Source organism: Serinus canaria, chromosome 1, assembly GCF_022539315.1.
Source record: "Serinus canaria isolate serCan28SL12 chromosome 1, serCan2020, whole genome shotgun sequence".
NCBI classification, from domain to species: Eukaryota; Metazoa; Chordata; class Aves; order Passeriformes; family Fringillidae; genus Serinus; species Serinus canaria.
Genome location: NC_066313.1, coordinates 12,999,758 through 13,014,609, shown reverse-complemented (window position 1 = coordinate 13,014,609; position 14,852 = coordinate 12,999,758). Strand labels below are relative to the sequence as shown.

Genomic DNA, 14,852 nt, shown 5'->3' with positions numbered 1-14,852 from the left:
AAAATGCAATCAAAGATTAATGACCACTTTCAGACTCTTCCCTAGTCAAAAAATCACAGACTATCTTTTCTATATGCAATGCCTATTACATTTTTTAAAAATAGATGCTAAATGAACATATACTGATGTGTCTTATCTTCAAAATATCTGTAAACATGCATTTACCCAGAAAGATACTGTTCCTTAAAAATAATTGTATTGAGTTTAGCACTTATTAAAGTAAGGATAAAATTAGATCACAGCACAAAACTTATCTAGCTATCAGATAACATGTGTAATGTTATCACATATACATGTATAATGTCTTTCATTCTTCCATCAAGTATACTGATAGGAGTAATAGGAAATTATTTTATCTGTCCTGGAATATATTTAGACTATATGCTTCAATGAAATAGGAAATTTGAAAGCTGCCAAGTTACTGTTTTGGGACAGAAAAAATGTATAATGCAACATAATATAATAAATACAATATATCATAATATAATATAATAAATAAAATAAATATAATATAATATAATGTAATATAGATTAATATAATGTAATGTAATATTATGTAATATAATATAAATAATTTCATAAAATATCATAATAAATATAATGTAATATAACATAGTATCACATAAATATTTTGTATTTCTTTGTAGTTACATTACTTTTATTGCTCATTCCCTTAGAGTCAGTATGAGCTACACTGAGCAATGCCCTATTCAGGAAACTGTTCTGTTGCAACAGATTTCTGACAGACTGGTCTGGCAGTAGCTGCTGATGTATTTCAGCATATCTGTTTGATTACTGTACACTGCCATCTGGTAATTCCTTTGCTTTTCTGCTCTCTATGTATTTAATTTATTTACTCTTGTTTCTATTTAAAGATAATTTGAGAAAAATATTTTTTATTTGCCCTTAATATTTTAGTCTTAATCTCTGGCCTATAGTTAGTACAAATACAAAATTGGTTTAATAGAATTTCTCATTTGCATGTAGTCATAGTTTAAAATAATTTATTCTCATAATTTCTTCCATAGCTTAAGATCTCTGTTTGAGGATTGATAATTGCAGAACAATAGCACCATAGTTTGGTGAAGAAATGTCTCCAGAAATGGCCAAGTCACTTCTCTTAATGTGAATAATACCCTGAGTGTTAATAATGAGAAAAATTCCTTATTCTAGTATCTCATGGTTTGTGCTCCATTATATCAAATAAAGGCTTTTCTGAATCTCAGAAATGTAAGATAATGGGATGAATTCTCCAATTTAAGTACACTTATACTTCTTCACTCATACTTCTTGCAAGGATGGAATAACAAAACATGATTTCTGAGAAACAATGTAAAAACTGATATAATACACTGGGGAGTGGATTATAAACCTGAAACATTATCTACAGTGGATAATAATTCAAATCTAGAGATATTCTAACAATTATAATAATAAACATTTTCTTTTAAGAGCACAAGTTTTACTCACGGACAGGTAAGGTCTGAAAGATCTCAATTTTGCTGTACTCTCCTTGCCCTTTTCCATTTACAGCAGCTACTTTGATTTCATAGGTCGTATTTGGTTCCAAATTGCTCAGAACAACCATAGCTAAAGGAAAAAAAAAAAGGAATAAAATTTGATGAAGAAATAAATTTATAAAAACAAAAGTAAGACAAATTCATAATTTGCTTTCCTCGCTTGTAAATACTGAGCTTCATATTCTGACAGTACATTGGTTTTATCACAGTACATCAGCTTTTTTGTTGAGCACTAACAGTTCCTTTTTTCATCTGTTGAAAATCATTGATGTGACTGAGCAGGTTATGCTTCTGAAGGAGCAGTGAAAGCAGTGGGCAACAATTAAGGACCTTGCTGGGGAGCAATATCTTATGTTCAGATTGTGGGCACAGTGTATTGGGTTTTGGTAGCAAGGCTGCTGCAGGGGTGCCTTCTGTGAGAAGGTGCTGGAAGCTTCTCCCATGTCGGACAGAGCCAATCCCAGCTGGCTCCAGGCTAGACCCACTGCTGGCCTGAGCCCATCAGTGACAGTAGCCTTCTGTGGTAATGTATTTAGGAAGGAAATGTGCAGATGTACTTGTGGCTAGAGAAGAGCAGGAGGAGGATGTGAGAGGAACAGCCCTGCAGACACCCAGGTCAATGCAGAAGGAGGGGAAGGAGTTGCTCCAAAGCTGAGATTCCCCTGCAGCCCATGGAGATGCAGCTGTGCTCCTACAGCCCATGGGAGATCACAAGGATGCAGAGTTCCACCTGCAACCCATGGAAGAGGTACACACCAGAGCAGATGGATGCTGAGAGAGGGCTTTGACCCTGTGGCAGCCTGTGCTGGAACAGGCTCCTGGCAGGGAATTGAGCATTCCAGGAACCCATGCTGGAGCAGGTTTCCTGGTAGGATTTGTGACCCTGTAGAGGAACCACACTGAAGCAGCCTGTCCTTGAGGAGTTGATCCTGGACAAGAGTGACCCATGCTGCAGAAATTAATGGAGAACTGTTGTCCATGGGATGCACTCAGTATGGTGCAGTTCATGGTGAACAGTCTCCCATGGGAGGGACCCTGTGCTGGAGAAGGGGCAGGACTCCATTCCCTGAGCAGCAGTGGGAACAACATGTGATGATCTCCTTTTATGACCAAGTGACCCACCTGGTGGATGCAGGACAGGCTGTGGATGTTGTGTACCTGGGTTTCAGCAAGGCCTTTGACACTGCCTCCCACAGCACACTCCTGGAAAAGCTGGCAGCCCAGGGCTTGGACAGGGCACTCTGTGCTGGGTTAGGAACTGGCTGGATGGCCGGCCCAGAGTGGTGGTGAACGGTGCTGCATCCAGCTGGGGCCAGTCACCAGTGGTGTCCTCAGGGGTCAGAGCTGGGGCCAGTTCTGTTCAATGTTTTTATTGATCACATGGATGAGGGTATTGAATCCTTCATTAGTAAGTTTGTGTCAAACATTAAGCTGAGAACGTGTGTTGATCTGTTGGAGGGTAGGAGGGCTCTGCAGAGAGACCTGGAACAATTGGATGCATGGGCAGAGTCGAGTAGGATGGAGTTTAATAAGTCCAGGTGCTGAGTCCTGCATTTTGGCCACAATAACCCCCGGCAGCACTATAGGCTGGGGACAGAGTGGCTGGACAGTGCCCAGGCAGAAAGGGACCTGGGGGTACTGGCTGACATGGACATGAGCCAGCAGTGTGCCCTGGGGGCCAAGAAGGCCAATGGCTCCTGGCCTGTGTCAGGAACAGTGTGGCCAGCAGGAGCAGGGAGGTCATTCTTCCCCTGCTCTTGGCAAGTGGTGGTAGAAATGCAGTATTCTAAAAAAGAGCCAGTAGTATCTTTCACAGTCCCTAGGGAGCCTAATTTTTTTCATTATAAAGAAGCATTTTTTTTACTTGCTTTAGGCCTTCAAGTTATATATCCAATGAAAGCATAATTATTTCTGTCCATACTCATTGTTATTCTTTTCAGTGCAGATTTATTAGAATTTCTATTTCTTTAGTTTCTACAGCAGTCCAACATAGTTCCCATTAAATGTGAACCTAAAGGGATTTAATGAATTTGAAAAAACAGTAACTTCTATATTTCACACTCTATTATGGGCATTTTGCATAAATTTGCCATTGAAACATAAGTGTTTTCTTGTAAATAGAGCAGCAGAATTGTGTGTCTTCCAGCATGTTTTAGCTTTATCATTTTATGAGATTTAAAAATACTGAACTCTAAAGTATAATCATGTCATGAAAAAATAATGTATCATCATGAGAATAAGAACAGGATTAGGAGATATATCACTGAGTTCTGTTAAGATGAAATTTAAAACTTAACTAAGCAGTAGCAGTATTTGACTTGCCTTTCAGCCATGATTACTTTCCATAGATGAATAATTTCACTGAAAAAAAACCTTAGGGCATACCAAATATTAGTGCTACTGTAAATGTTTTTAAAATTTAAACAACATAAAAGCAGCACTACGAGTCTACATTTAAAAAAATGCAAATGTGTTAGCTACATGAAACCTAAGGACCTGATTTTATAAACACCCCTGAGACCTATAGAAATGAATAAAATTTCTTATTTATGCAGTATTTAAAGAATCAGTGTATACTTTAGAATCCCCTGCACAGCACTATGTTTCTAGACACAATGACTTTTGCAATTCCATTTATGGAATTAACCCAGACATATCTGTTGGCGTAATATGTCCTCAAAAACTGGAACCACTTAGTATCAGTGATGCTGTGAGGTGTATATATTATGTAGGAAAAAATAATAAATGTGGCCTTCTGAAAACAAAAAACATTCTGGATTAGAATACATACTCCAGTTGTAAAAGAATACTTGGGAGTAATTCAGATTAAGAAGTTGTCACACAGAGTGTAACAAAAGTGCAAGACTGAAGAGTAATCTAAGAGAAATGAAAATTTCACTGCTCACTGGGAGTTGAGATTGGAAGAAAACACTGAAAATACTTCATAAACCATTTTTTTTCCTAACCATGTGTGTATCTGTTATTTAAGTATAAAATCAACTTATTCATCTTTCCATACACAAATAAATTTTTCTCACAGGAAAATAGCCTTGGACACAGTGGATATTTTTATTTCTTTCACATTCAGTGCATAAATGTGAAAAGAATCAGTCCACTGCATACCACATGTTTACATTATGCCATTGGCACATTTATTGATGGATATCAAGTTCCAGATACACTTAAAGTGAAATCCCTTTCTTTCAGAGTATCATTGGATATTTTCCAGTTTCTTCTAGCTGTTTATCAGTAGATATTGTCTTTCTAATCACAGTATCTGTGAGCTTTAACTGGATAATTCAATTTTGTGGATTGATTTTGCTGGGATAATTCACATAGTGACTAGTTAGATTGAGGAGTAGATTTGGAAGGAATACCCCAAAGAGGGAAAAGCAGAGCAGTCACTTGTGAGCTCTCCAAATTAAATAAATTATCTAATTTAAGTTAGTTAATTATTAAATTAACATGGTGCACAACAGCTCAGAGCTTAGTGTTATCCATTTATAAGTGAAGCTTTAAGTCTCAAGGTAGCCTTGGAGGACAATATGACACAAGAAGTTACCAGGTATATTGGTTTTGGTTTAGTATCCTATATTAAGGTTTTAATACAAAGTTATTAATATTTTTGACAAGATATGCCACAGATATTGTTGCTAGTTTGGTTGGGATTTTTAAATTTTGTCAACAAGAAGTTAAAAAGAAACACAAAACATGAAAAGAATTAAATTTTACTGAATAAATATTAATTTTAACCTATTATGTGATAATAGGTTAATCCTACTGTTTAAGCAACATTAAGTATAAAGTCCTTTTTTTTATAATACAGATTCTTGTAATTTGCAAGCAAATTTAATAAATTGAAAAAAATAACTCAGTACAGATCAGAACCCCACAGAAATATGTTAGCTAGAAAAAAATGCAGAACTTATACTATTTAAAATACAGCTTGCAAGCATTTCATCTAGAAAACTTCCTTTTATTGTCTCAGAATTTTAACTGCTGTCAAAATGAACCATGGGAAAGGAACATCAAACACAAGATTTCTTGTGAAATAAATTGTACTATAAATCCAAGTCAGTAAAACCAAAACAAAACTCCCCAGCTGCTTCTCTGGTCCAGGGTAGGTTGTTTATGTTACTTTATTACAGCAGAATGAGAGAAAAAAATGTCTGGCATATTAAATTGTCTTTTCACTGAAGTAATCTGCCTCAGAAACCTTCCAAGAATTGTGATATATTACATAAACCACCACCAAGGAAAAGAAGGTGAGGGGAGCTTGCAGTACAGTTCCTCTAGATTAATCCCAAAGTGGATCTCACGTGAGGTTAATTAACAGAAATGCAATTGTTACATTGCTCTCATTGGAGAGGGATCTGCTGCACACAACAATGTTATTCCAGGTCCAGATTCAATCCCCTGAGGATGTCAGATCTCACTGAAGGAGGATATAAATTTATTTTGAAACAAAGCAGCTGAGACATTGTTGCTGAAACAGCATCTTCACTCCTATATATGAGAGATAGTGGTGGCAGAGTGAAATTTCTGTCAAAGAAGCATTGCAAATTTGAGGATGGTTTGGGGTTTTTTCCTTATTTCTCTCCCTTTAATCTGCATCTGCATTACTGCAGAGGATGCATGCAGCCTGACTACTGTGCATGTTAATAAGTGGTTTTGATTTAACAGCACTTTGCTGCACCTATTACTCATTATTTTACTACTCTCAAGGAAAAACTGAGTCCCCTGGAAATAGGGAAAAAAAATAGCATTTTTATGAAGCTCTAACAGGTTTCTCTTTGTGATGATGATTCATGTTCTTTTAAGGGCAGGAGAAAAAGTCATGGGAAGATAGCAGTGAGTAACTTAGGGTGATAAAGTAATAAGGTTTTGTACAAATGTCTGAGACTCTTGTAGATGTCACAGAATATGAAGAACTTTGCCCAAAATCTGTCTGCCTGGGATGAGCAACAACTGTTTTGTTTATTCTATGTGTTTGCACAGTAAGAGGAAGAGTATATAACCTCTTTTTTCTAGCTGAGACTCACAGTTAGCTTACAGAAATATTGACAGAATGAAGTTAGAAATTGCCACAGGGCAGAAATACAAAAAACTTTAAAAAAAAGGATTTTGCTACACAATAGACAAAATGTTAATTCATATGCAGAAACAGCCAGGCTGTCTCAGTTCCATCTGTCTGCCTTGCACAAATAACAATTAATTTATAAGTACTCATTCAAGCATCCAGCTATAACTGTCAGAATTCAGCTAACACAAATAAATGAACTTTTATAATGAAAATATTTCAAGTTGCAAATTCTATGAAATAAAGATAATCACAGCAAATCATACTGTCAGTGAAATCACTGGCATAAATTGGTGACAATATCTAACTTTCAGTAATTCACTAAAACACCAGAAACAAAAGTCACCACTTTAAAATACAGATAAAATGGTTCTGTTCCTGGAATTTCCATCTTTCTATGCACTATAATGTATAATCATTACATTATTTAGGAATAAAAGAATTAGCCATTCATTTAACTGTGAATACAAATAAAAACCCATGAATAAAGATATACAGTGCAGTAGATCAGGTATAATTAATATAATCTAATGTTCAGTAACATGAGTAATTTCTTTACAAAACACTTTTCAGTGGCTGATATTAAAAATGCATTTGGCAAAAATAGCTGTAAAATTTTTATTATAATTAATATATAACACATTAAAACACAATTACAATGTTAAGCTCCTTTCTTCCATGTATTTAATTTTTAATTTTACTGGGCTGGAGTTTAAGATATCACTATACAAACTGAACCAAAAGAAGCATCCCTATTTAGGGATTTTCTTTGATACCTATTTCTACTGAAAAAAAAACCTAGTCAGGAAAGGTTAAGTAATCCATGGGAAAATCATAATTACAAGATGCACAGTACTAAAAATAATGAAAATAAAGCAAGCAGGATTGTAAACTAAAGCACACAGAAAAGAGAAAATTTGTGGATTGACAACATAATTTATAATATATTGAATCATCATGAATCCAGAAGATGAGGTTCTTCATTTAATAAACCTCAGGTATAAAAATCAATATATTTGCTTTAGAAATTCATTTATTTTACAAAAACACCCTTCAACTTGGTTTTAATCAGAATAACAGCAGAGCCCACAGGGAAAAAAAGAAAACATTCCTGGAACAAAAGCAATGCATTGAGATAGATTATAGCATCAGTAAACCTTCCACAGCTTTATTCAGAATAAAAACACTCTTGCAGGAATTGCATACAAAATAAATCACCTATGCAGTAATTAAAGAAAAAAAAAAGTGAATGCATGTATTATTTTGAGGCTGTATGTTTACAAAAAATATCTGTGCTTCAAATGATAAAATAAACCATATTATCTTGATATCTTCTTCAAATTTTTCTGTTATACTGATTTGACAGTAAAATCAAATATTTCATGAAAGAATCCTGCCACTTGTACTGATTACTGATTAGCATCCTGTCAGTAATCATGGGAAACCAGGATCTAGCTTTGACAGATTCTGTTTCCCATCACCACTACAATGACATTTATATTTCAAACACACACTCTTTAAAACCTCTTTCTCTCAGTTTTTATTCATATATTTCTTCGACTATCTTTATGATGACCAAGTCAGCTGCCTAATACCAAATCTTAAAAAATGCAGGCAACTTCCATAAAAGGCACTTGTGGATATTAAAGAAAAGGGAAAAGCAAGTCAACAAATAGGAAAGGAAAAAGAGAGAAGGAAATGGAAGAGGAAAAGGAGAGGAGAAAGAATGGGTGATAAAAACTTCATAAATACCACTAAATATAAAGTTCAGTATCACCAGGATAGGGAGTTCTTGAAACAACTGATATTCCCTGTAAGAAGATCTTGTTAAACTAAACAAAGGCATCCTGAATGAAAAGTCTTTACAGAATGCAATAGGTAAAAGTGGAAATACATTCTCAGCTTCAAAATCACACAATTCAAATACATTTCAAAAACAAATGCTCTTTGAATTAGCTCTTTTAAAGTGTCAGGTCTCATCCCAGTACTCATCAGCTCTGAATTTTATCTATTTAATAAGTGTTTTGGAACAAGTTTTTAAGAAATATTTTATAATTTTTTCTCTATGTTTTCACAGCATTGCCAGTGTTTTGTAGGGTTGCAAGTTATCAGACAATCATTTAAACAACATCCAGAGATGGCTAACAGTTTCCTGTCACAGCATTTAGAAGCATTAATTTGGTCAATACAAATTCTGCTTCTCATGGAGACTGGTGAACTTTAGCACAGTCCTTAGAAAAAGTGACTGCACTTTTTGGGGTTTTTTTGGCATGTTCAGACCAGGTATTAGAAATATTGATACACTGGGAGAGACAGGAAGCACTGAAACAGGTTATTGCAAGGCAAGACTGTCACCGACATGTTTTATGAAAAATCCTTTCCTTAGGATTTCTCCCCTCCTGAGAAACTGAGAGGCCTCAGGAACAAATGTAAACAATTCTTATCTGCTGCTGTGGAATGCAACAGGGGGAATCTGTGGTTGGTCTCATCAGGCTGTTTCCAGTTACGAGCCAATCACAGATCACCTGTCTGGCCGGTCTCAGTCTGAGAGAAGCCTTTGTTATTCATTCCTTTTCTATTCTTAGCTTAGCCTTCTAGTGAAATCCTTTCCTCTATTCTTTTAGTATAGTTTTAATATATTATCTATCATATAATAATAAATCAAGCCTTCTGATACATGGAGTCAACTTTCTCGTCTCTTCCATCATCCTGGGACCCTTGTGAACAAGACCACACAAGACGGTGAGGAATCTCCATCCCTGGGACTTGAGAGTGAGTTAGACAAAACCAAAACCTGATCTGATCTAAGACCAGCAGTAGTCTTGGTTCAAGCAGGATGTTGGACCAGATAAATACCAGATATTGCTACCAACCAAATTTTCTGATTCTATAAATTAAAGGGGAATACTATCTTGGTTCTTGGAACAGTTTGCCCTCTGCTATAAAACTATTGTACAAAAAAAAAAAAAAATTCTAATGGTAAGATTTTGCTTGGAGAAGCAGCCAGAAACTTGAAAAGAACTATACTAAAAATTTTATTGAAACAATAAATGAATGCAGTGAAATCAATGGGGATTTGGACTTCTACCAGATACTCCCTTCATGATGTGAAAAGAAAGTATTGTTCAAAATGCTTTCTAACATATGACTAATGTTCTCAGCAGGGTTCATTGTTAAATATTTATGTCACTATAATTGCTGCAATTTTAGTAGTACAAATTATACTGCTAGATATAAAACCTGATTAAGTTAAACATTTTCATTAATCAAATTTACTTTCTGTAGAGACTAGTTTTAAAATTATCCTGTAAGAAAAAATACGAGGCCATTGAATACATTGAGCTTACCCTGGCTATATGAACACGGAAAGACAGCAAGATTAGGACATCTAAGTGAGTAATACTTTATTGAGTGAACACAAAATACTACAAAAGGCAGTAAAGGAATAACTGTTGTAATCTCAATGCAGAGGGGTAATCACTGCCCTTATTAAGATAATTCACACTGTCATTTATCCTATTGTTTTTTCTCTTTCTGAATACCCTTCAAGGCTGAAAAGAATGGTGAATGGCAGACAACCCAGAAAATAAAATGAGATCATTTATTAAAAGACTACAAAAATATGTCCATGGTTAGCTGGTAGGCAAAGCTACTGTGTATTCCCTGTTTTATATCAAAGTTTGGAAACTAACCTGGATTAGTGAAGAAGGAAGTATACTTTGAGGGGGGAGGGAAGAGTTAATGAATGTATACCTTCCTTTCTTCTACTCTTGCTGCACCTATATCACTTTGTTTCATTCCTCAGTCGTATAAATCAAACTGCATCCTATCCCAGTCTATTTCATACCTGGCACAAGCAGGAACTACAATCTCTCACTCTCCCTTGCAGGGCAGAAAGAATTAAGAATTATTGGTATGTCAGTTTTTCTTCCTTTTTTTGTTTTTTTTTTTTTTTTTTTCAGCTGTTCCTACAGTAGAGTTCCTGTTGTGGCTTCCATCCCATTAGAAATTTGCAACACAAAGCTGCAGAGCTGCAGTTGAAAATGGACTCTTCCATTCAAAACTCTATCCATGAATTCTTTGTTACTGAAAGATCCTGAAAGGAAGAAGGTGAGGCAGGCTTCTCCTGAATTCACAGCAGACAAAAGCTGCCTCCTCTAAGCACCAGGCCCCACTAGTTCCTGTGGAGCACCTGGGATATGTTCTGTTGAATGTGAATATGCTAGGTCATGGAGCAGTAAATCCACACAGTTTGTCATCTGAAGATCCTGGTGAATGATTTTATGTATCAGGGTGAAACTCAGGTCTAAAGTAGCAACTTATCTGGAAATAGTCACTGCTTATTTGGCTAAATATATTCTCTTTTAATCAAAAAAACAAAAAAAAAAACATGTGGTGTTTGTGAGGGTCCTCAGGACAAGGTGAAGACATGAGAATCTGACTCCATGTTCTTAGAAGGCTGAATTATTATTTTATGATATGATGTTATATTAAAGAATGCTATTATAAAACTATACTAAAGAAAGAGAGAAAAGATACATCAGAAGGCTAAACAAGAATGATAATGAAAGCTCGTGACTGACTCCTCAGAGTGTGACACAACTGATGGTGATTGGTTATTAAATAAAAACAATTCACATGTTTGGATAAACAATCTCCAGAGCAGCAAAACATGGAAAACCTGAAGCTCCTCATCTTCCCAGGAGAAGAAATCTTGGCAAAGGTATTTTTTAAAAAATATCAGAGTGACAACCCCACAAACAAACAGAAAACCCACCCAAACAAACAAAAAAAAAAAACCCAAAGGAAAAAAACAACAAAAAAAATCACGGAATCTCTTTAGTTGGAAAAGATCTCTGAGGTCGAGTCCAAGCTCTGACTGATTGCAACTTTGTCAGCTGCCACATACATTTGTTTCTTGCACAACTCCAGGGATGGCGACTCCATCACGACTCCCTGGGCAGTCTGTTCCAAAGTTAACAACCCTTTGAATGAAATAAATTCTTTGTGATGTTCAGCCTGATCTTCCCCTGCTGCAGTTTAAGACTGTGCTCCCTTGGCTTGTCACTAATTGCCTGGGAGAGGAGACTGTCCCCCACCTGGCAACAGCCTCCTTTCAGGGAGATGTAGGGAAGGATAAATTCATCCCTGAGCCTCCTTTTCTCCAGATCAAACACTCCCAGCTGGACTTGTGCTCCAGGCCCTTCTCCAGCTCCTCTGCCCTTCTCTGGACACACTCCAGCCCCTCAATGTCCTGCTGGCAGTGAGGAGCCCAAAAATGAACACAGGACTCCAGGTGTGGTCTCACCAGTGTCCACCCAGCACAGGGGACAATTCCTGCCCTGGTCCTGCTGCCACACTATTGCTGACCCAGGCCAGGTGCCACTGGCCTTCTTGGCCACCTGGGCACAGCTGGCTCATGTTCAGTCACTGCTGACCAGCACCCCCAGGTCATTTTCCTCTCAGCAGCTTTCCAGCCACTGCTTCAGCTCGCAGCACTGCAGGGGGGTGTTGTGGCCAAAATGCCTCCAAAGTCTAAGGAAATAATGACTTTTAACAACTGCACCTACTTCCTATTGTCAGCAAAGTTCTGCAGAGCTAAGAGACAATTTCTTTTTCCTATAAGGCATAACAAAATATTGAGGATGTTTTGCCTAGTGAAATACAATTCACTAGTTTTCTTATGGTGTTACAAGACTGTACTGTGTTATTATATACAAATTAGATGTGGCTTTCCTTAACCAGATGAACCTAAACTACCCAATACTACAAATATGTCAGTATTCTTACTGTGAAACAAAACAGATGTTGAGAATTCACAAGATCTCAATGGTAAGCCAAAGGAATACCTGAGATGACAGGGAATGAATATTTTAAATACTATGTTTAGAGAAGCAGAGAATTTCTCATAGGTAAATTCATATATGTTAGCAAGGCTTGTCTCTCAATTAAGTGCCAACATTTTAATTAAATGCTGACATTTTAAATTTCACTTTAATTCTGCTTCCTAACCGTAATTAACAGAATATGTAAAAAATATTATGACTTTGCTCACATAAGTTGCTGCAGCCTTGGAGCTGCCTAAGAAGCAGGTTCTGACACAGGACTTCTGTCTTTCACTCCTCTAAGCCATGCACTTTTCAAGTCTGGAGCACACAAAGGGAAAAGAAAGTCTGCTTGCTCTGTTTCTCAATTCAAGAGCTGGCAGAAACCAAACCATCATCACTTGAAAAAAGATGAAAGCAGCTCCTGATTTCTGCTATCTCCACAGAGGCCATTTTCATGATCCCAAGTGTGTCTTTCCTAACATTCCCTACTCTGTAAACAGAAAGCCCTCAAGGCTGACATGAATGATGATTTCAAGAACTGTTCTTTTGCTTCTTACATGCAAGGATAATTTTCCTTCCTAACCTTCTTCCTCATCCCTATCCTACTCCTGTATGCTATAATTTACTTCTTACCAATGATAAAAGAAATGGGGAGACAGAAAAAAATCATAAAAAAGAGGTTAATTTAAAGATATAGTGAAATGTAATACAGCTAGGGCCATGCTATTGTTCTGCTGCTCATTCTTGTATGTGGCTGAAGGAGAGCTCTATTCATAACCACTCTGTCTTTCAATGACCTTGAAAATACTTAAAGAATACTCTGTCATCCTGGAGCACATCTCTATTTTGTATTACAAAGTGCAGCAGAAGTTTATATACACATAAATATTCCATAAATGTACCTTATCTTTCTCTAAGTAGACAAGCAATGTACAATAAATGTGGATGAATACAATACACTTGAAAGGCAAAATTTGCAGCTGCACCTTGTGTCTCATTTATCAGTTCTTCATACTCAATACTGCACTGCATCACTCTTTGCTTAACAAGATTTACCTTTACAAGCCACGTCAGCAAGACCTTTACATCAGATCAGCTGTTCACCATAAATTTACTTGAGAGTGTGCAGTTATGAAAAGCCTGAAAGGTCTAAATAGGAAATAGACCAGAGTTATCACAACAGCACCAGGGGAAATACATTTGGAATGACTGATTAACCATTAAATTTCTTATTAAAATATTTACTACACACTCTTGCAATCAAAGTATCTTCCATTTGTTCCTACAGATTTTTTAAGTCTGTGTCTTGAGAAAACCATAAACCACATTGTGCATTGAGCTTTGACTGGGTGACCAAATGCAATTACAAACACAGAATTACCAGGAAAAAAAAGAGTAAGTTCATAGAGTGGTTATATCTGCATAAAACTCAGTTGCTTTTAGTTATGAACTCATGCTGTGCAGTAAATTGTCTGGATTCTCTTCACTTCTCATGACATTTTATTCACCTTTAAATGTGAAAAGTACATCTCATTCTCCTGATGTTTCAGGTCTGTATGAAAACCTGAAATGTTTAAATATCGTTTTCCCTTTACACTTCTCACTTTCCAGTCTCTCTAATCCATCCATATAATTTAGTTTAAGACATTTATTTACAGTTCAACCTTTTCAACCACAAGAGACTTTTACAGCAAAGATTTGGATGGAGGCCAAAATCAGTATAAAGACAGCATTAAAGAGCTGAATGACTTTCTTGCATGAAGGCATATACACAAAATAAACTGGATAAAAAGTGGTCTTTGTCCTCACATTTATTTGTAGCCTATAGTAGTTAAAAAACTGCATAAATTCTTTTACTTAGGTTTTTTTTTTATGACAACTTGCCATTGAAAATTTTATTGGCAAATCGCATAATGCCATTTTCTCCCAAGAAATAAGATTTTTAAAAAAAAATGTAAACACTTTTTATTTATATTATTTGTATCAAGTCCTTACAACACTATAGCTTAATAGGTTGTGTGTTATCTATATATATATCATATATATATATCTATATCTACTTTGAATGCAATTCCTGGCTTCTTGTAATTTCAAAGCAGGTTTTAAGTTGAGAAAACTATTTTTGAATCAAACTAAATACTCGGTTTATTTTGAAAAAAAAAAAGAGTTTAGGCTTATTAATAGTATCATTAGATATTAACTGATAAGGGGAATAATCCACAAATTTTTTTAAAATATTAACAACTATTGTCAACTGAAAATGGGCAATTTCTTAAAGAAAAACACTAATTTTAGTCAATTTGACAATGATAATAAACATGAAATAATAAAAAAGTTGGGTGTAAAGCAACAATATATTTTGGGGTGTAGCTTTATAGGGGTTTTTGATCCATGATTTTACTGTTCTTAAACTGCCTGCCTAAC

At 35.9% G+C, this 14,852-nt stretch overlaps 1 protein-coding gene across 3 annotated transcripts in view; it reads right to left on the bottom strand.

Moving 5' to 3' along the window:
• NCAM2 (neural cell adhesion molecule 2) overlaps window positions 1-14,852 on the bottom strand; it is a 267,992-nt gene that overhangs the window by 42,189 nt on the left and 210,951 nt on the right. For all 3 annotated transcript variants that reach the window (XM_050978893.1, XM_050978895.1, XM_050978903.1), the window contains exon 13: window positions 1,471-1,590. In XM_050978893.1, the coding sequence (XP_050834850.1) occupies window positions 1,471-1,590 (120 nt within the window). The remainder of the gene's footprint in view (window positions 1-1,470; window positions 1,591-14,852) is intronic.